General features: G+C 45.9%; 1 protein-coding gene across 1 annotated transcript in view; it reads left to right on the top strand.

The window, feature by feature from the left end:
* The window catches only part of TPK1 (thiamin pyrophosphokinase 1), a 551,786-nt gene that overhangs the window by 274,353 nt on the left and 256,839 nt on the right, over positions 1–20,594 (top strand). The window contains exon 3 of the mRNA XM_060247753.1: positions 12,163–12,232. Within this exon, the coding sequence (XP_060103736.1) occupies positions 12,163–12,232 (70 nt within the window). The remainder of the gene's footprint in view (positions 1–12,162; positions 12,233–20,594) is intronic.

Below are 20,594 nucleotides of genomic sequence, written 5' to 3'. Positions count from 1 at the left end.
ACCCCTCTTTCCATGGGGCCATGTATAATTGGTGAAGATCACCCCTCTTTCCATGGGGCCATGTATAATTGGTGAAGATCACCCCTCTTTCCATGGGGCCATGTTTAAAGTCCTATATGGCTAGGGACCTGCATACCTTCAGGACCACCTTTCCCCACATGTTCCCCAGAAAGCACTTTGGTCAGGGTCACAAAACTTGCTCTTAATCCCTGGCCTCAAAGAGGCCAGGCTCATGACGACCAGAGCCAGGGCCTTTTCTGTTGTAGCTCCATGCTGGTAGAATGAGCTCCCTAAGGAGGTTAGGGCCCTGCGAGAGCTTGCACAGTTCCGCAGGGCCTGTAAGACGGCGCTCTTCCACCAGGCATTTGTTAATTAAGATCACAGGCTACAGCAGACTCCAAAACATCTGGACTCTAGCATGAACCTAAGGTCTGTCTTTTTTCATATAGAACATCCAGCTGGAACAGCAGAACAGTAAAACTTGATATAAAATAGAATAGGCAGTTATCCATCTTATCAAACAGGTTACCATCAATAAAGGTCAATATAGCACTTGAAATGTTTTGAGATTTTTATGTTTTTATGTCTTAATGTATTTTTATATTTCATGTATATACATGAACCTGTAAGCCGCCCTGAGCCTGCTTGGGTGGGAAGAGTGGGATATAAATCGGACAAATAAATAAATAAATGGCATTCATCCAATATTATGTAGGCCTCAATAAACATTCACTGAAAACTAGAAGAAGAAGAAGAAGAAGAAGAAGGATTGCAGATTTATATCCCGCCCTTCTCTCTGAATCAGAGACTCAGCGGCTTACAATCTCCTATATCTTCTCTCCCCACAACAGACAACCTGTGCGGTGGGTGGGGCTGAGAGAGCTCTCACAGCAGCTGCCCTTTCAAGGACAACTCCGACAATAACTATGGCTAACCCACGGCCATTCCAGCAGCTGCTAGTGGAGGAGTGGGAAATCAAACCCGGTTCTCCCAGATAAGAGTCCGCACACTTAACCACTACACCAAACTGGCTCTTTGGCTCCTTAACTTGAGAGCCACTTTGTTTCCCCACAGCTCTGAGCCTTCCTCTGTTTTATAGCAAGTGACATCAATGCAGCATGAATTCTGTTGTCCTATTTAAAATCCGTTTGATGGAAATGCTGAATGGCAATTAAAATCACTTTTAGTGAGGGGGCATTCCATCATAATCCTAGCGGCTTGTCTTTGTGGTGTCAGAAATCAATATTGCCGCTTTTGTGGGGGGGCAAAGAACCAGACAATGAAGAAAGAGAAAGTAAAGTCACAGTCAAAACTTGGAAGTTGGTGTGTGCCTATTATTAAACAACCTCATTTCGAAACCTCAAAAATCCTGGCAGCATTAAAGCAGCTACATCTCACTGTCAGATTCCGATAATTGGCTGCAAAGAAAACATCTGCTATTCATATTTTCAGTGGCTTTTGTTAAAAAAAAATTATCGTTTGATTTATCTGTTTTCTTGTTATGATTTTGTTACACTTACAATAAGGAACTTAAACCCTTTTTTTGATAACTAGGCGAGATGCGTTGCAGAGATGAAGGGTAGCGATACCGTTTGATTCAGGAAAGGGGGGAAAAAAGACATCCAGAGGGGATGGGGGGAAATTATAAAATCATGAACTACATAGAGAGAGAGGGTTGGGAGACATTTTTCTTCCCCTCTCTCAAACTACCTAAATTTGGGATTGAACTGGAAATTGTCTGACACGATTTGTGGGACTACAGAAGAAAGTACAAGTTCACACACTACGAAGAAGAAGAGCAGATTTTTTATCCCCTGCTTTTCTCTATCTTATGGATTCTCAAAGCGGCTCACAATTGCCTTTCCCTTCCTCTACCTGCAAGAGTCACCTTGTGACCAGTGCTCATACTAAGCTGTGGAGTCTTGTGAGCAAAAATGCTACTTTGTGAGCTACTGGCATTAAAATTGTGAGTTATCACATCAATTAGTTTGCTGTGGGGTCATTTTTGGGGAGCTAAGACAAAAATGTGTGAGCTGGAGGCTAAAAAACTCTGAGCTAGCTCACACCGACTCAGTTTAGAGGGAACTCTGCTTGTGACTGCCAGTGTAATTGGCTGGTATCCTGCTCTTTCTCAGTAGAGAAAAAGAAATGCCAAAGAAGACCCAATTTCAAAGAACTAAGGGTATAACAACTGTAAAGGTAAAGGTAGTCCCCTGTGCAAGCACCAGTCGTTTTCAACTCTGGGGTGACGTTGCTTTCACAACGTTTTCACGGCAGACTTTTTACGGGGTGGTTTGCCATTGCCTTCCCCAGTCATCTACACTTTCCCCCCAGCAAGCTGGGTACTCATTTTACCAACCTCAGAAGGATGGAAGGCTGAGTCGACCTGGAACCGGCTACCTGAACCAGCTTCCGCTGGGATCGAACTCAGGTCATGAGCAGAGGGCTCCGACTGCAGTGCTGCAGCTTTACCACTCTGCGCCACGGGGCTCTATAACAACTGTACCTGCCCACAGTGTTCCCTCTATTTTGCTCCCCCCCCCCACACACACACATGCTGAGCAGAATAGAACTGCTGTCATCTTAAAATGGGCAATGAAAGGCAGCTGCTGAGCAGGGCTACCTGTGTCAGTTGCTCACCTGTGTTCTTATAGGGAACACTGTAATGGTGCCAGCTGGCAGGTATCCTGCGCTTTCTCGGTAGAGAAAAAGAAATGCCAAAGAAGGCCCAATTTCAAAGAACTAAGAGCAGTGTTCTCTCTAACATATGCGCATGCGTCGCTGCTCGTTAACTCTCTCACGCATCTATCAGATTTATTTTTTTCACTAACAAACAGACATACAAATGCTGAAAGGTTTTTTTTAAACAAAAAAGGCAAACAAAATTCAGTACAAACTGAGCATAGTATAGAGATGGAATGGCTGAGACTCTTCCACGTTAACATGCATACACACATGCAGACTGAACTCACACACATGCAGAGCCAGTTTGGTGTAGTGGTTAAGTGTGCGGACTCTTATCTGGGAGAACCGGGTTCGATTCCCCATTCCTCCACTTGCACCTGCTGGAATGGTCTTGGGTCAGCCATCGCTCTCACAGAGTTGTCCTTGAAAGGGCAGCTGCTGTGAGAGCCCTCTCAGCCCCACTCAACTCACAGGGTGTCTGTTGTGGGGGGAGAAGACGTAGGAGATTGTAAGCCGCTCTGAGTCTCTGATTCAGAGAGAAGGGAAAGGTATAAATCTGCAGTTCTTCTTCTTTACACAGGCTTACAAAATCACAGGCCGCACAAAGATGGTCATAATTTCCAGGTCCAAATAAAATTCCCTAAATTTAACAAAATATGGTGGAATATTACTGGCCTTTGAGGCAAACCTACACCTCCTATGTGATCCTTTTAAGTGGAGATGCCGGGGATTGAACCTGAGACCTTCTCCATGTCAAGCGGATGCTCTACCGTTCAGCCACAGCTCCTCCCTGAATGATTTTAACTTTGTATCCAAGGATATGTAATCGCAGTAACAAGTGTGCCCTCCCTTACTCCCTGTCTTTTCACAACTGTTTTTTCTTATGCCTGTTGAATATTGCAAGCAAGATACGCCTGAGACGTGTGTATTAATATAAATATCTGCCTGGGCCAGAAATATTAGACAGCACCACAATGCTAGAAATAGTGACGAGCAGCGTGCATGTATGAATCTTTGCTGAAGTCCCGGAGACATCGGAAGCTTTAGTATAAGCTCATTATCCATAATGCAGTCTTATCTCTACAGTCCTGAGACGGCATTAAATAAAATTGCTTTCTGTATTCCTGTTTTCTCTTCCTGCATCTCCTTTGTCCACCCGCATTTGAAGTTTGGAATTATGACTCAAACTGTAGCGCTACGTAACAGGCATATTTGTAATATCTATTTTTTTTTAAATGAACAGCAGGATTTGAGCCGCTAGGAAATATTAGGAGCCGCTGGGAAATATGATAAGGCTGTTGCGACACAAGGGTGCCAACCCATGCCACCTTGTGTGAAATCAGCCATGAGCAGCATGGAAGTGAGCGGGGATGTCACCTCCCTGTGCCATTCACTCTGCAGAAGCACAGATGCTATGACGGCGGCATCCTCATGGCCCATCCATCCTCTTTCCCCCAGCCTTTCCCCTTCACAGCTGAGCTGCGGTCTAAAGCTACACCTTGGCTCATTTGCGAAAAGCAATTAAAGCCTGTTAAAAGGCCAGATGAGAAAACCCTGCCCCGGATAGCCAGGCTAGCCCCATCTCCACATGGCCCCAGAGCCAGATTGGTTTAGCGGTTAAGTGCGTGGACTCTTATTTGGGAGAACCGGGTGTCATGAGCCCTGACGAGGAGGAGCAGGAAGGGTTAACAGGCCTGGAAATGTTGCCAGCCAGTTCCTCAGCTGAACAAACAGCAGCTGGCCCATCAATCACTCTCCAGGCACCAGTGTCAGCTGTTGACGATCAGTCTCCTCCAAGCTCTCCTCCTCCCATCTCAAGAGTTCGAAGCAGGCTCCGGAAAGAACTTTCAGAGCGAAGACATGAGGCATGCCGATGCTTCAGATCTCTCAGCCCTGAGTTCTAGCAGAGTCACTGCCACCCAGGGAGCAGGCTGATCGAGACTCCCATATAGCTCCCACCCAGGACCTGGTAACCTTGTGGAAGCAACAAGTCTATTCTCTGGCTTGCATCCATGCCCCTTCCTGATCCTGACCTGCTTGATTTCCTTGGCACCCTGACCTTTTGGCTTTTGGACATTGACTTCTGATTCCAGTTTGTGATTCGGCATTGGTGACTTGGCTCCTGCTTGACTTCCTGGACTTTGGACTGGCTTTGGACTCCTGCCTGCCTGCACCCTGAGAACGTGACACCGGGTTTGATTCCCCACTCCTCCACTTACAGCTGCTGGAATGGCCTTGGGTCAGCCATAGCTCTGGCAGAGGTTGTCCTTGAAAGAGCAGCTGCTGTGATAACCCTCTCAGCCCCACCTACCTCACAGGGTGTCTGTTGTGGGGGAGGAAGATAAAGGAGATTGTGAGTGAGACTCTGAAATTTGGAATGGTCGGCGGGATATAAGTCCAATGTCATCATCAGCTCATCAGATCATGAAAGCTAAGCAATGTCAGCCCTGGTTGGTACTTGGTTGGGAGACACCAAGGAAGTCCAGGTTTTGCTACACAGAGGCAGGCAACGCCAGACCACCTCTATACATCTCTTGCCTTGAAACCATATGGAAACCCTAAATCTGTGGGAACAACAGCAAAAAGGGGGGCGAGGGTGTAAAACCAAGCTCTGCCCCTTCCCTAGATGGGTTGTGGGCAGGCCCATCAGATGCTCCGCCTACAGCCCCCCCCCCAACTGTGTCCTCCTTTGATCTGGCTCAAATGGGAAAGCCCTGGGAGGCCCATGAGTTGAGAGCCAGTTTGGTGTAGTGGTTAAGTGAGCAGATTTTTATCTGGGTGAACTGGGTTTGATTCCCCGCTCCTCCATCTGTACCTGCTAGTTTGACCCTGAGTCACAAGTTCTCTCGGGGCTGTCCTGCTGAAGAGCAGTTATGGGAGAGCTCTCTCAGCTCCACCTAGCTCACAGGGTGTCAGCGGCAGGGAGGGGAAGGGAAAGGAGATTGTAAGCCGCTCTGAGATTCCTTTGGTAGTGAAGGGTATGAATCCAACCTCCTCCTCTTCCTCTTTTTCTTCCTCCTCCTCTCCCCAACAAACTTGATGTCCTGGGGATCTGCCAGAAACGTGGAGGATATACTGAAATCCATACGGGGGAGAAAATGTGAAAGCAGCCTAATTGATAGGCCTTTTTCATCCAGCAGTTAATGAACTACTACTCAGTCGGAGTGCCTTGGGCCCTGGCTCATACCGGTGTGATCAGCACCTTGTGAATGATTTTTCTAAATAACTTTTCGAGTACAGAACTGCTGAAGTATTCCCAGAGAGCCCTTGAAAATCCAGTTAACGTAAGGCAACCATTTTAATTTGAAGTATCAGATTGCTGCGGTCTTGGATGAGTGGCTCATATGAGCAACAACGTTTTTTTTTTCTCCCTGGCTCTTTCAGGAAATAAGAAATATTCCAAGTGATCTCAGAAAATATTAAGAAAACATGCTGCGCCATGTAAGTGCGGAGCTCTCCTGGTGTGGTTTTTTTTTCTGTTTTAATATGAATCGTCTTGAGGTCCGATGCTTATTTCAAACAAGTTTGAAGTGGAGATGAATATTACTTTTCACTTTCTGGTGAAGGTGGAAATGAAGGTCTTCGGTAGTGCGAGAAAATCTTATTGACAATATCGTAGGCCAGGCAAAGAGGGCAAGGAAGTGTCAGGAACGCTTCTACTGAGCTGCTATGTTTCTTTTTCTGGAAGGCTGAGAATTGAATTCTCACTCCGGACTAAATGCCTGCAGTGGTTCATTCATGATTTTCAGTTTGGCTGTCAACTGGATAAAGAAAATGCGATGATTAATTCCTAGCGTTTTAAGCAAGTAATTCAGAGGTTCCTGACTTTTTAAAGTCTGCGGGCATTTTTGGAACTCTGACACAGCTTGTTGAGCTCAACCACAAAACGGCTACTACAAAATCGGTACCGTAGGAGGTGGAGCCAGCCACATAATGGCTACCACAACTTAACCTTCATTCACACCAGGTCTCATAGCATTGGAGAAAGTCCAGAGAAGGGCAACTAGAATGATTAAAGGGCTGGAGCACTTTCCCTATGAAGAAAGGTTGAAACGCTTGGGACTCTTTAGCTTGGAGAAACGTCGACTGCGGGGTGACATGATAGAGGTTTACAAGATAATGCATGGGATGGAGAAAGTAGAGAAAGAAGTACTTTTCTCCCTTTCTCACAATACAAGAACTCGTGGGCATTCGATGAAATTGCTGAGCAGTCAGGTTAGAACGGATAAAAGGAAGTACTTCTTCACCCAAAGGGTGATTAACATGTGGAATTCACTGCCACAGGAGGTGGTGGCGGCCACAAGTATAGCCACTTTCAAGAGGGGTTTAGATAAAAATATGGAGCACAGGTCCATCAGTGGCTATTAGCCACAGTGTGTGTGTATATATAAATTTTTTTGCCACTGTGTGACACAGAGTGTTGGACTTGATGGGCCGTTGGCCTGATCCAACATGGCTTCTCTTATGTTCTTATGTTCATTTTGGGCAGGAGCTCACAGGAACAGAGCTCTGGAACCTCTAAATGTTATTGTGCTCTTTCTTTCTTAACCTCCCCCGCCCCCACAAAGAAAAAACACGCTTGCTTCTGGGCTCCACTGTTCAAACCCACTATGAGAATTTCGCTGAACTCTTAAGATTTGACAAACTCTCTAATATTTTTCCCCACAAAAAAAAGGTGGAAATAACCAAAATATATAAAGCAGGCAGATGCAGGGTTGAATTCAGCAGGAGCTCACAGGAGCGCAGCTCCTGAACGTCCAGCCAGGGTCTGCATGCAATGGGGAGTTCTCTCCCCGCCGCACACAGATCCCGGGGCATATGCAAATGAGGTCTGCTACTGAGCTCCTGCACCTTTTTTCCCCTACAAAATGACCTCTGTTGGAAATCTTCATCATGTCAATGGAGTCAAAGGAGAAAATAAGAAGTATGATGGGATTAAGGTTTTAGCGTGACAATTATAATTTAGGAAGCATTTTAAGGTAGACGCTGAGCTGATATTATTCAGCACACCTTCCGGTGATGTCAGGGCTGTGAGGCATATGCGAATGAGTTGTGCTAATGAGCTCTGGCACCTCTTTTTCTAAACAATGACCCCCTGATTCGCACTCTGAAGATGTGTGCACTGTGGTGGCAGCTGCTGCTGAAGGAATGTGTCCAGGGGTGGCACCACCACCCCTGTACTCACCAACCCTGGAGGTGTCCAGGCCACTGGTGGAGGAAGAAACGGGTGGCACAGCTTCAGGAGACGGGGAAGGGCTGCTGGCCCTTCCACACAGGGTACAGGAAGAGAGCAGGAGGGACTCCCCTCTCTTGGGCAGGGGTTGAGCGCAGAGATAGGCAACGGCAAGGAGGAAGAGATGAGGCACAGAAGCTGGGGAGGCACAGATGGGGACTTCAGGAGTGAAAGAAGAAGAAGGTGATATTGGATTTATATCCTGCCCTCCACTCCGAAGAGTCTCAGAGCGGCTCACCATCTCCTTTCCCTTCCTCCCCCACAACAGACACCCTGTGAGGTGGGTGGGGCTGGAGAGGGCTCTCACAGCAGCTGCCCTTTCAAGAACAACCTCTGCCAGAGCTATGGCTGACCCAAGGCCATGCCTGCAGGTGCAAGTGGAGGAGTGGGGAATCAAACCCAGTTCTCCCAGATAAGAGTCCGCACACTTAACCACTACACCAAACCGGCTCTCCATGACCCCTGATTCACACTCTGAAGATTTGTGCGCTGTGGTGGAGACTGGAGGCGGGTTTAACAGCCCTGCCCCACACTGAGGGTAAATTACAGCCGTAAAGAACCACAGTTTCACATGGACAGGAAAAAATAGCAAACTGTGTAGCACCGTAAGAGCAATTGTATTGTGACAATAACAAAGCCCTTAAAAGGAAACTTCCATATCTAATTGGAAATACGTTTCATCTTGCTGCATTAAGAGTATCATTACAAAGGTCGGCTTCTTCCGTTACAATGTAAATAATCAAGTCAATTCAAGGGACGAGTTTCAGAAACATATAGGGCATGTGTCATATCTGAGGAAGGGAGCTGTGATTTAGAAAAGCTCGTATTGAAAGGATCGTTTTTAATCTTTCAAGTGCCGCCACACTTTTGTTTTATTTTGCTAGAACAGGCGAACGACGCTACCCCCTTGCAGACATCATAGAACAGCTTGAAAGATAAAACCGCATATTAAAGCCTTGATTTGACGGTAGGAAAGTGTTAAACTATTTCTACATATCTCATGAAGCTGCCATACCGAATCAGACCTTGGTCCATTAAAGCCAATACTGTCTTCTCAGACTGGCAGTAGCTCTCTAAGGTGTCAAGAGGAGGTCTTTCGCATCATCTATTACCTCAGGGGTGTCAAACTTGTAGGCTGCGGGATGCAACCAGCCCACTCAGGGCTTTAATCAGGCTCATGGCTCTTTTCTCCCCCCCCCCCCCCATCTGAAGCTCTGAGGCTGCCGAAGTTCCCAGTTCCTTCTGCCTTGTCTTTGCGTGCTGCAGCAGGAAGCTCTTCTGGGCTTGCAAAGCTTCACAGAAAACGCGGAATGGATTTTCCACAAAGGTTTCTGCACCCAGCTAGACTGCACTGCGATATTTAAACAAAATATTGCAAGTTTTAACCATGTTTGTATTTTAAGTTTAAAAAAAAATATCTTTAATTGTGTTTGTCTGTGTATCCTTTATGGAGTATTATTCTCACAGCACCGACAATCTCACTGAATGAATATAACTAAATATAACTAAATCAGAAACATCAGAATAATCAGAATAATCAGAAACATACACGTGTATCTTGGTTTTAATGGTTGTAAAATGTATGAACGATTGTATTGCTTATTTTAAAATTTCAATTTGTTTTAATTGTTGTTAGCGATCCTTTTTTTTTTTAATAGAAAAGCTTTATTGGTATAAAGTTCAAGGTACAAAGGTGGTAGTACATCAGCAGATGCATAGCATATACCAATATATAGTGAGGAAGTGGATACATACAATGTTAACCATTAAAAAACTAATTACAACAGTAGTTGGCATGACATTAATATAGCATGGTGTGAGTCATTAGGGTTTCTGCTGTCTTTTGAGACTTTATCAATAAAGGGACGCCATTTACACACGAAGTCCAAGGAAGCGGTCTGGGAGGAGCAACGAGGATCTAAGTCATAGGTGAGCTTATCTAAAACAAAATAATCCCATAGTTTCAGCCACCATGCCTGTCTCGAGGGAGGAGTTTGTTGCTTCCAAACCAGGGCAATTGCAAATTTAGCTGCCACGAACATATGTGAAATTAGTTCCTCCGCGTGCTCAGGAATGCGTGAGGTGCCTACAAGGTTCAGGAGAGCGTACTCCGGCGTGAAAGGTGGGGAGTATGAGGTGAGGGCATGTACTTCTTGGTAAATTAGCCTCCAAAAGCTTTGCATAACGGGGCAGAGCCACCAGGAGTGAAAGAATGTGCCTCTCTGGCCGCAGTTCTTAAAACAGAGGGGCGAAGTAGAGAAGGAGTCTGATAATTGCACCGGGGTCTTATACCAGCGCGTGAGAACTTTAATGGCTTGAAGTTGCACGTTCATTGCCTTCGTTTTATATATGGAAGAACTCCAAATAGCCTGCCACTGCTCTTTGGTTAGCTCGGTACCCAGATCTCGGTGCCAGGCCCCTTGATAGGAGTGTGGTTTTGTGTCAATGGAGTGAAGTAGCAGTTTGTAAATTTTCGATATCAAACCTTTAATAGAGGCTGAGTCATTAAACAATTTTTTTTCAAAATCACCAAGATGAATCCGCAAGGGAGGGCTAAAGAGATGAGTATCTAATAAATGTCTGAGTTGCATGTATTCAAACCAAGGAAGTCGAATTTCAGAGTTTGCCTCTAAGGTCACTTTATCTTTCAGTATCCCCTTGGAGAGGACATCAACAAAGCGAGTCAGCCGCAATTGTCTCCACTTTGAGAAAGAGCCCATCAAGGGAGGGCGGGATATCAATTAGATTGAATAAATAAATAAATACATTTATAACTTCGCTACCTGGCATTACATTTTATGACACACATGGCCCGGCTCAGGTTGTTTTGTAGAAAAAAAGGTGGTGGAGCTCATTAGCATAACTCATTAGCATATGCTGCCCCCCCACCAGCCAAAAGCAACCTGACGTGAGAAAGGAGAGCCCTGGGCGAACGAGGCGTGCTTGGGCTGGCTAGAGATCCAGCCAGCCCAAGCAGGCCTCACTCGTCTGGGGCTCTCCTTGGCCACTCCCCCAGTCAAAAGGCCAGCAAGGTAAGATCACTATAGCCACTTATTGGAAGCAAGCCAAAAGTCCCCCTCTTCAGAATTGGTGTAATAAAATATGGGATATTCTAATCCAAGACAAAATAACAACTTGTATCACTCTATCAGATAATGTAAAGGCGGGAGACTAGTTTTTAGAGAAATGGTTATGTTTTCTTGATTATGTGAATAACAATGATACTATATTTGGTAAACTACCGGCAAAGTATGTGAATTTTACGATCTACTAACTTTTGTTTTGGTCCAACCCACTGATGAATGTCGTATTGATATGTATGTAGTATAAGATGTGTATCGGTGTATAGACATAAGAGATGCGTGCAACTTTATTGTAAGTGGCAGTGTTTTTCTTGTTTGGTTCCCCATGTTGGGATGTGTTATTTATTAAAAAATTCTCAATAAAATTTAAATAAAAAAAAAGGCCAGCAAACCACCAGCCACCCAGAAACATAAGAAGTGGAGAAAGGGTGGTGTGGGCTTCTCCAGGGGTTAATGAGGGCTGCTGGGGGTGTGGCAAAGCCCTTGGTGGCTGGTGGCTGCCCGCTCTCCTAATCCAGGGATTGTTCTGCAGCTGTACCTACTATTCAATGGAAAAGGTAGGTGGGGAAAAAGAGGGGGGAACCCTCAGAAAGGTTCAGGAACTGTGCTACTGTGAGCTTCTGCTGAATTCAAGGCCTGGCCCAGCCCCATTAAAGTCCCATTAAAGTCAGATCCATCCCTCATGAGTTTGACACCTCCGTTCTATCTGATTCCCCTCCCCCCCCCCCGAAGATGGTTGGGATTGAAGCTGGGACCTTCTGCATGCCAAAGAGATGCTCTGCCACTGAGCTACGTCCCCTTCCCAGCTTAATGAAGTCAGGAAGTGAGCAGGTGAAAATCAAGACTAGAAAGGAGAAGAGAAAGGGCTTGATGTCTAAGGCAACACACTTCAAACGAGACGTTTTGGGTGTTGGTAAATACCCACAAAAACTCTTTGGAGAACTTAGGAAGATCCTCTGATCCATGCTGCTGACTTATCCTGCCACTTGTTCATAATGCCATTAACGGTACTACCCCCCGCTTCCCAATAGTTGCGATGGTGCTAGGGCTGAGGTTCAGGCCCAGAGCTGTGCTGCACCGCAAGGAACAATCTCTGGGCAAATAAATTTGTTGTTTAGCTGCCGATGGCCGCTTCTTGACAGCCTCTTCCTCTCCTTCCAGCTGTTCTGAGAGCGTGTGCCGACGGAGGTGCTAATCGCCTGTATCATATCACAGAAGGAAGCCATGAGAGGTACATTCATAATAATCTGTTCTGATAATTCCTCCCCTTTTATCTTCACAGTGTGTGTTGATGAGCTTATGTTTACGACTATCCAAGCTCTCCTCTTGCTCTTCTCTCCCCCGCAATCGTGTATCACATCTGATAAGGGGGATGCCTCTTAAAACGGCATCTCCGTGTTGGTGTTCTCATTTTCTCTCTCATGATACCTGGTGCCATGATGCCATTGCTTTCTAGGGCAGTCAGCGCTATGGAGAAGGGAGGCAAACAACCTGCCCAGTGTGCTGACGTTGCCAGGGCCAGCCGCTAGGCAATTGCCGAGGGCGTCAGCCTTTTGGGGTACCAAATTGAGTGCTTCCATGTGACTCGGTGACATTTTCAGTGCACCGGGGAACCAGAAGTTAGCCGTGCTTAGGGCGCCAGACATTCTAGGGCCAGCCCTGGACGTTGCAGTGCAGAAAAGTTTCATTCCATCTTGGGGGTAGTGGCGGACTGGGTCTAAAAATATTGGTTGCCAGGAGACATAGGGAGCCCACCCACAACTAGAAGGCAATCGTTGCATTTTGTCAGAAATAAATAAAATTTTCAAAAAAAAATACATGTGGGGAAAAAGGTACAGTTTGCAAAATAAATAAATAAATAGGAGTCATTACAGTGTGCATATATTGTACATATTACTGGCAGTCTGCAGCAGATACTAAATGTAAATACAGATTGCATTTTTTCTTCAGGGAAGCTGATCTCTGCCAGCTGGAGATCAGTTGTCCAAGTGGGAGATCCTAGGGTTGCCAATCCCCAGGTGGGGGCAGGGGATCCCCCGGCTTGGAGGCCCTCCCCCCGCTTCAGGGTCGTCAGAAAGCGGGGGGAGGGGAGGGAAATGTCTGCTGGGAACTCTGTTATTCCCTATGGAGATTTATTCCCATAGGAAATAATGGAGAATTGATCCGCGGGTATCCGGGGCTCGGGGGGGGGAGTGTTTTTTGAGGTAGAGTTACCAATTTTTCAGTACAGCTTCTAGTGCTTCTCCCCAAAATATCCCCCAAGTTTCAAAAGGATTGGACCAGGGGGTCCAATTCTATGAGCACCAAAAGAAGGTGCCCCTATCTTTCATTATTTCCTACGGAAGGAAGGCATTGAAAAGGTGTGCCGTCCCTTTACATGCGCCAGAACTCCCTTTGGAGTTCAATTATGCTTGTCACAGCCTTGATCTTGGCTCCACCCCTAATGTCTCCTGGTTCCACCCCCAAAGTCTCCTGGCTCCACCCCCAAAGTCCCCAGATATTTCTTAAATTGGACTTGGCAACCCTAGGAGATCCCCAGGCCCCACCTGGAGGCTGGCAACCCTACAGCGTAAATTTTAGTTGCATTGCAGTAATGATCCTGAAACTTCTATTATATTTTCAAGCTACTGAAAGGTCATTAACATTTTTAACACATTGCCTATTGTTTAAGGGGGCCCACTTCATCAGGGGCTCACAGGGCCCACTTGCCATCAGGCAAGCTGACACCCTGGCCAGTCCGCCACTACATGGAGGTCAGGAGGAAGAATCCATCATGGGAAGAACACCCATTCTGGCAGCATCCATGTGTGGCTTGTAACATTTCGTCCGCGCCTTTCATAGCAATTGCAGTGTTAAACCTCTGCCTGCTCACCTTCTTGTTTTATTGGGGCCTGGTGGACCCTCAGAATGCATTTGTAAGCAAGGTTACCCCCTTCTAAGTCCCTTTGAAATCCGTAAGCTTAGAAAGGTGTAGGTCTACTTAGGACTGTGTTGTCAGTGCTCGAAACCGAGGTTCAGCCGCGCGGAAAAGGTGGTTTAATGCGGCGACGCTGCAACACTTAGCATTCAGAAACCCACACCAAAGCTCGAATTGTTTCCAAAGGAACTGTCTTCTAGAGTCAGTGAAGGGTCTGGGTAATTTTCTTCCCCGTGATTTCTTCGGAAGTCCACGAGTTCCTCTTCTCTCCAGAGAGGGCGGTTTCTTTCTGTAACAACTTGGCCACAGTCTCTCTGCCTCTTGTCTTCCCGCTCTTTTCTCTTCAGTCTTGATACGCTTAAGGCACAGACAGTGAATACGGGAGTGGGCAATAGGGATGCTTGGCCGCCATTTCTGAGCCGAGCCCTTAACTGCGAGGTGCTTTTGTTATTCTGCGCTAACCCTTTTTAATGGTATTTAAATCCTCATCCAGGAATACAGGTAAGGAATCGTGGCTCTCATCACCCGCGCGCTCTGTTTTGCATAATAGCTCTCGCCGTAGCAATTAGGGGAGTGATTTGTACCAAAGAGGCATTGTACCGGTGTAAAAATAAAATCCTCTTTCCCCTTCTGCGTTTAATAATTTAGCATGGCTGTGTAGTATAACAACATCTGAAAGCACGGGACCATGGGTTTAAAAAAAAACCCACATTCCTATAGCTCTCTCTTTATTTTTTCAGAAGCTTTGGCTCTACTTTCCTCGTTGGCATTTTGACTTTGTACTCTGCTCCTGCATAAAACAGCAGAAGTTCTTGTGTGCTGAGTTGCCGCTCTTGATTTCGTAATGGAATGTATTTCGATAGGGTTGCCAGCTCCAGATTGGTAAATTCCTGGAGATTTGGGGGTAGGGCTTGGGGAGCCATTTCCCCCGGGAGCACTGATCTCTGTCGACTAGAAACCAGATGGAATTCTGGGAGAGCTCCACCTAGAGGTCGGCAGTCCTCTTCAGGAAGAGTTGAAGGGCCAGCCATATTTTTTCTGCCAACTAGTACTTTTTGGACAGGAAACAAGATGCTCTTTCATGGCTTCTACCCCAGCTGGAACAACCAGAGAGACTTCCCTTATTATACATTTCAGGATCAAACTAAATGTGACTCTAAATCAGGGGTGGGCAAACTGCGGCTTGGGAACCGCATTTGGCTTTTTCACAATATTGTGTGGCTCTCGAAAAACCCACTGCCCCATTGGCCAGCTTGGAGAAGGCATTTAACGTTAAAGTTGCTTTGTTTCCACCTCCCCGTCTGTTTCCCTCCCTCCCTCCCTCCCTCCCTTCCTTCCTTCCTTCCTTCCTTCCTCCCTCCCTCCCTTCCTGCCTTCCTACTCCTACCATCCATATCCTGGGAAGGTAGGGGGTGGGAGATGGGGCTGTAGCTGTGGCTCTGGAGTAGAGCATCCACTTCGCTTACAGAAAGTCCCAGGTTCAGTCTCTGGCATCCCCATGAAAATCAGCTGATGTGGAAAACCTCATCCTGAGACCCTGGAGAGCCACTGCCAGCCAGATTAGGCTGTACTGACCTTGATAGACCAAGGGTACTTTCACACTACACTAATACATTTTACATCCAGATTTTTCCTATTCTTACACAGTAAAATGTAAAATGCATTAGTTAGTGTATTGTGAATGCACCCCAAGAGTCTGACTCAATATTAAGGCAGCTTTGAGTGTTCGTGGAAAGTCCATGGTGCAGTCAGGAGGCAATGGAAGGAGGAGGAGTTGGATTTATACCAGACCTTTCACTTGGAGTCTCAGAGTGGCTTACTTCCTTCCCTTCCTCTCCTCACAACAGACACTCTGTAAGGTAGGTGGGGCTGAGAGAGCTCTGAGAGAACTGTGACTAACCCAGGGTCACCCAGCTGGCTGCACGTGGAGGAAGAATGGGGATGAAAGAGGCAGTACAGCTACACTCCAAATCATTACCTCTTTCATTCGCCCAGGTCCCAGGTGGGCAGAAGGGGCAGTGCGACGGTGGCCTTCACCTACCCCTCATTTAAACCCCCCCATGGGGGGGGGCAGGGACGGGGGGGCAGCCTGGGGCAGCAAAAGCCCCAGCACCCCCACCCTCACCGGTCCGTGGAAAAATTGTCTTCCACAAAACCAGTCCCTTGTGCCAAAAAGGTTGGGGGGCACTGCTGTAAGAGCTTACAGGGCTCTTAGTGCAGGGCCTGCTGTAAGCTCCAGGAGGCTTCATCAGGGGTGTGTGGAGTTCCTGCTACAAAAAAGAAAAAGTCCTCTGTTTGGCAAACATCACACGTTCTGCAGACAGCCCAAATCAATAGGGGAAATAATGTTTTAGAATACTCATTTTATTCGAAAAAGCCATGTTAATATACGCTATACAAAGTGTGTTCCTATAGAATAAATGCAATTATGTTAAATGAGTTTTCATAAATGTAAATACATAATTCAGGAGAAGTAGAGAGTTGGATTTCAAGTGAAGAGGTTTATTTGTTGTTCACCGGCTTGGCCCTTCGAGCATTCTTGTCTTGGGATATTATGTCATCGAAGCACAATTTTTTGACAATAAATCCAGCAGGGTTTTGTTATTTGCATTTCAGGAAACTAAGCTTCTGGATAAGATTATGCATTTAGTTCTCTAACATTCTCCTCACTCCCCACCCCCTCATTTCTCAATTTGGTTTTATTAAAGGCTTGTCTGCTCAGGGAACACTGACACCTCAATTAGATTTTTTTTATTAATTTTAGCTCAATCTCTTCTTCTTTAACTTAAAAAAAAAATTAAATTCAGGAGCTGGTAGTTTATGGTATTTTATGAAATCCACGTAAACACATGACTCTCCCTTCTAAGGAGTCACATCTGCTACGATCTGATCCTTTTAGTTGGAGATGCCTGGGATTGAACCTGGGACCTTTTGCATGCCAAGCAGAAGCACTATTGCTGAGCCACTGAGTCACAACCACTCTCCTCCTATAAATCCATGTGTCTCTTTGCCAGGGCCTTGGCACCCTAGTGAGATACCAGTAAAACTTACTCAATAAACTTGCCTGCCTTGGTCATTTCATAAATACTACAGGAGAAGGGGTTTCAGTGTAAAGTCAAATCAGATAGAATACCTCTGAAAAACAATGAGTATACTTCAATCCTTCACAAGAAGTTTATGGACTGCATTATGAACTTTGTTTATTGGAGGAAGGATTTCTGGAAATCCATCTATTGGAAAGTATTGGAACTAATTGCTGTCTGCTAATTATTTGTAAATTTTTCTGGAGGGAAGAAATTGGAAATTGATGGTGATATCTGAATACACTGGTTTAAAGTTGTATATAGGATAAATCATATATAAGGATTGAAGTATGCTCATCGTTTTTCAGTGGTATTCTATCTGCTTTAGTCGTTTCATAGGCAGCAGAGTCTACAGTGTTGGTAATTTCCTCTGGAACCTGGAAAGCTGGTAGCGGCCTTGTTTGTCTCTCAACATATGGGCAGATTCCTGCCCACCTGTTTTAACTTTTCTCTCTGGATTTAGAGGGAGTAGAAGCTTCCTTTTTCTTGAAATGACAAGCTAGGGATCTGAGCCAGTTAATGCCCACCAGGATCTGGATGAAACCTGGGCAGCCGGATCATTTTCTAGTAGCCCCACTCCCGGTTGCTGAATTGTAGGAGTCAGTATATGCAGACAAATCTGTTCACAGGTTACTGTGAATACACCTATGATCTGTGTACAGTGCACATTTGATTGTTCTTTATGGATGCATCGAGGAAGGCTGATATTATATTCAATGCATGTACGTGTGATGGAAACCCCGTATTTATCCAAGTACTGGTCCCCCGTTTCCTTTGCAAAGTGAGCATGCGCTGGCTCCAGATGGGTATACACACAAACACGTAAGTTGTACTTGCATTCTAACATGTGAACAAGGCTGTCATCTTTAGGTATTGATACCTAGCAGGCTCTTTGTAGGGAGTCTTTTGTGTGTGTGCAGACTCTGACTTCTCTGTCAAACCTCTGACATGAGGTACTTGCTTGGGGTGTGTGGAGAACCGGGACCCAGCATGTTGCTCAAAGCCCATAAAGGAGACAGAGTCCTGCCAGTGTTTTTTCCCCTCCTGCATGTCAGATAGAGAACAGACTCTGCACACTTTGTTCGTAGATCGCCAGGTGCCACCCGTAAGGTGGCAACTGTATTAGTAAGATCTGCTCACCGCTAGCTCTGGATAAGTGTTATTTTTTTTCTGAGTCTGAAGCTGTACGTGTGAAGTGATGTCAAGACACGGTTGACTAATGGTGACCTCTCGGGAGCCGCGTGTGGCTCTTTCACACATATTGCGTGGCTCTCAAAGCCCCTGCCACCCCATTGGCCAGCTTGGAGAAGGCATTTCTCTTGTTAAATCACTTATCCAAGCCAAGCCAGTCAGAAGCTTTGAGAATGTATTTAAAGTTAAAGTTATTTTCTTTCTACCTACCTCCCCATCTATTTGCTTTCCTTCCTCCCTCCCTCCCTCCCTCCCTCCCTTCCTTCCTTCCTTCCTTCCTTCCTTCCTTCCTTCCTTCCTTCCTTCCTTCCTTCCTTCCTTCCTTCCTTCCTTCCTTCCTTCCTTCCTTCCTTCCTTCCTGTCTCGCAGTACTCAAACATCTGATGTTCATGTCTTTCGGCTCTCAAACATCTGATGCTCATTCTGTGTGGCTCTTCTGGTAAGCAAGTTTGCCCATCCCTGCCCTATAGGGTTGCCCAAAGCCGGCTGTGCCTTGAAAGTCAAACAAAACCAAAGAAACCCATTGCTTTTAATAGCTTTACTACCAAAAAAGTAGACTTCAAAATAAGTTGTGTTCTTTAAGAAACAGCCATGTTCTCCAAGTCCGGGAAAAAAAAACACCCAGTAAACTTAAGCAAAGATTAGCTGTTGGCATCAGTTGGTATTTACTGAAGTTAGTTGGTCAATAAAATTTTTAGACTACATAAGCACATCAGACATACACAGATTCAGAATGAAATACAAATTTGGCTGTGGTGATGAAAGGTAAAATGGCAGGTACATTTGCGAAAGATTTACTGTAGGGTTCTTGATATTAAAGGGCTATATAACAAGTCACCCCACTGGAATGTATTTATTTTTAATTATTGAGTTAAGCCAAGATGATATATCCCTACTCAGTTGGTTATCAGCTGCTGTGAACTGAAGACCTCGCTGTAATCCTTGATTCGTTTTAGGACTGGGGACGAACCAAATCCCGAGGTTTTCTTTTTTTCACCTCACATAGCAGAGAGATAAATCCTGAAGGATAGATGGCTGAAAGCAGCCGTAAAAGCTATTTTATTGGGAGGTTTACTCAGAGGCTCTGTTGATTATCGTTATTCCATACAGTACATTCCTGGCCAGAAAAAGAAAAGGTCACAGGATGCTAGAAAACTGGAGAAGGGGAGGGGGGGAGAAGGGAGGGAGAAATAGAGCCTGGTGAAACATGAAAGGAAATGCAGGTTATTAGTTTGTAATGTTCTTCAGAACTGCCACATTTCTTTATATGGTACCCACGTGCGTGTGGATCACAAACACCACATGAAGCTGACCTAAACTGAATCGGACTATTGGTCCATCAAGGTCATTATTGTCTACTCAGGGTGGCACTGGTTCTCCAGGGTCTGCAGGTGGAGGTCTTTCACATCTCCTACTACAGGGGTGTCAAACACGCGTTCCGGGGGTCGAGTCAGGCCCCTGGAGGGCTTCTATCGGACCCCCGGGCAACTGACTGTCATCTGCTTCCTTCCCCCTCTCTCTTACTTCCTTCTGCATCACAGCTTGCTTTGCAAGGCTTGCTCGATTACACAGCAGAGTTACTGAGCCAAGCCCTTCTTCCTTCTACTGGCTGAGGATCCTCCCCCCGCCCCAGTCCCCTGGGGAAGGAAGGAAAGAGCCAGAGCTTCCTTTGCCCAGTTCCCTGGATCCCATGGGAGAAATACAAAGAAAGCACCTTTAAGACCAACGAGGGCTAATGTTTTTGAAATATATATATTTAATTTGTTTGTGTCCTTTATAAAGTTTGTATCTCTGCTACATAATGTTAAATAGGTACACACATGGCCTGGCCCGACATGGCTCGGCCCAACCCTACATGACCAACGAGGTTTCATTTATGTCAGATCCGGCCCTCATAACAAATGAGTTTGACATCCCTGTCCTACTATCTTATCCTTTTAACTGCAAATGCCAGGGATTGAACCTGGGACCTTCTGCACGCCAAGCAGAGCCTCTACTGCTGGGTTACAGACCCTCCCCTAGTAGGATTGAGGAATTGTTGGGGATGCTGGAAGTTGAACCTGGGAACTTCTGGATGCCAAGTGGAGACTCTGCAATTGAGCTACAGCTCCTCCGCTATTAGGATTGGGGATCTCCCAGTTTGATGTAGTGGCTAAGTGTGAGGACTTTTATCTGGGAGAACCGGGTTTGATTCCCCACTCCTCCACTTGCAGCTGCTGGAATGTTCTTGGGTCAGGCATAAGCTCTCACAGAGCTGTCCTTGAAAGGGCAGCTGCTGTGAGAGCCCTCTCAGCCCCACTTACCTCACAGGGTGTCTGTTGTTGGGAAGGAAGGTAAAGGAGATTTTAAGCTGCTCTGAGACTCTGAGATTCAGAGTGAATGGTGCAGTATATTTCTCCTTC

Source organism: Heteronotia binoei, chromosome 10, assembly GCF_032191835.1.
Source record: "Heteronotia binoei isolate CCM8104 ecotype False Entrance Well chromosome 10, APGP_CSIRO_Hbin_v1, whole genome shotgun sequence".
Classification (NCBI taxonomy): Eukaryota; Metazoa; Chordata; class Lepidosauria; order Squamata; family Gekkonidae; genus Heteronotia; species Heteronotia binoei.
This window is presented reverse-complemented; position numbering and strand designations above follow the sequence as displayed.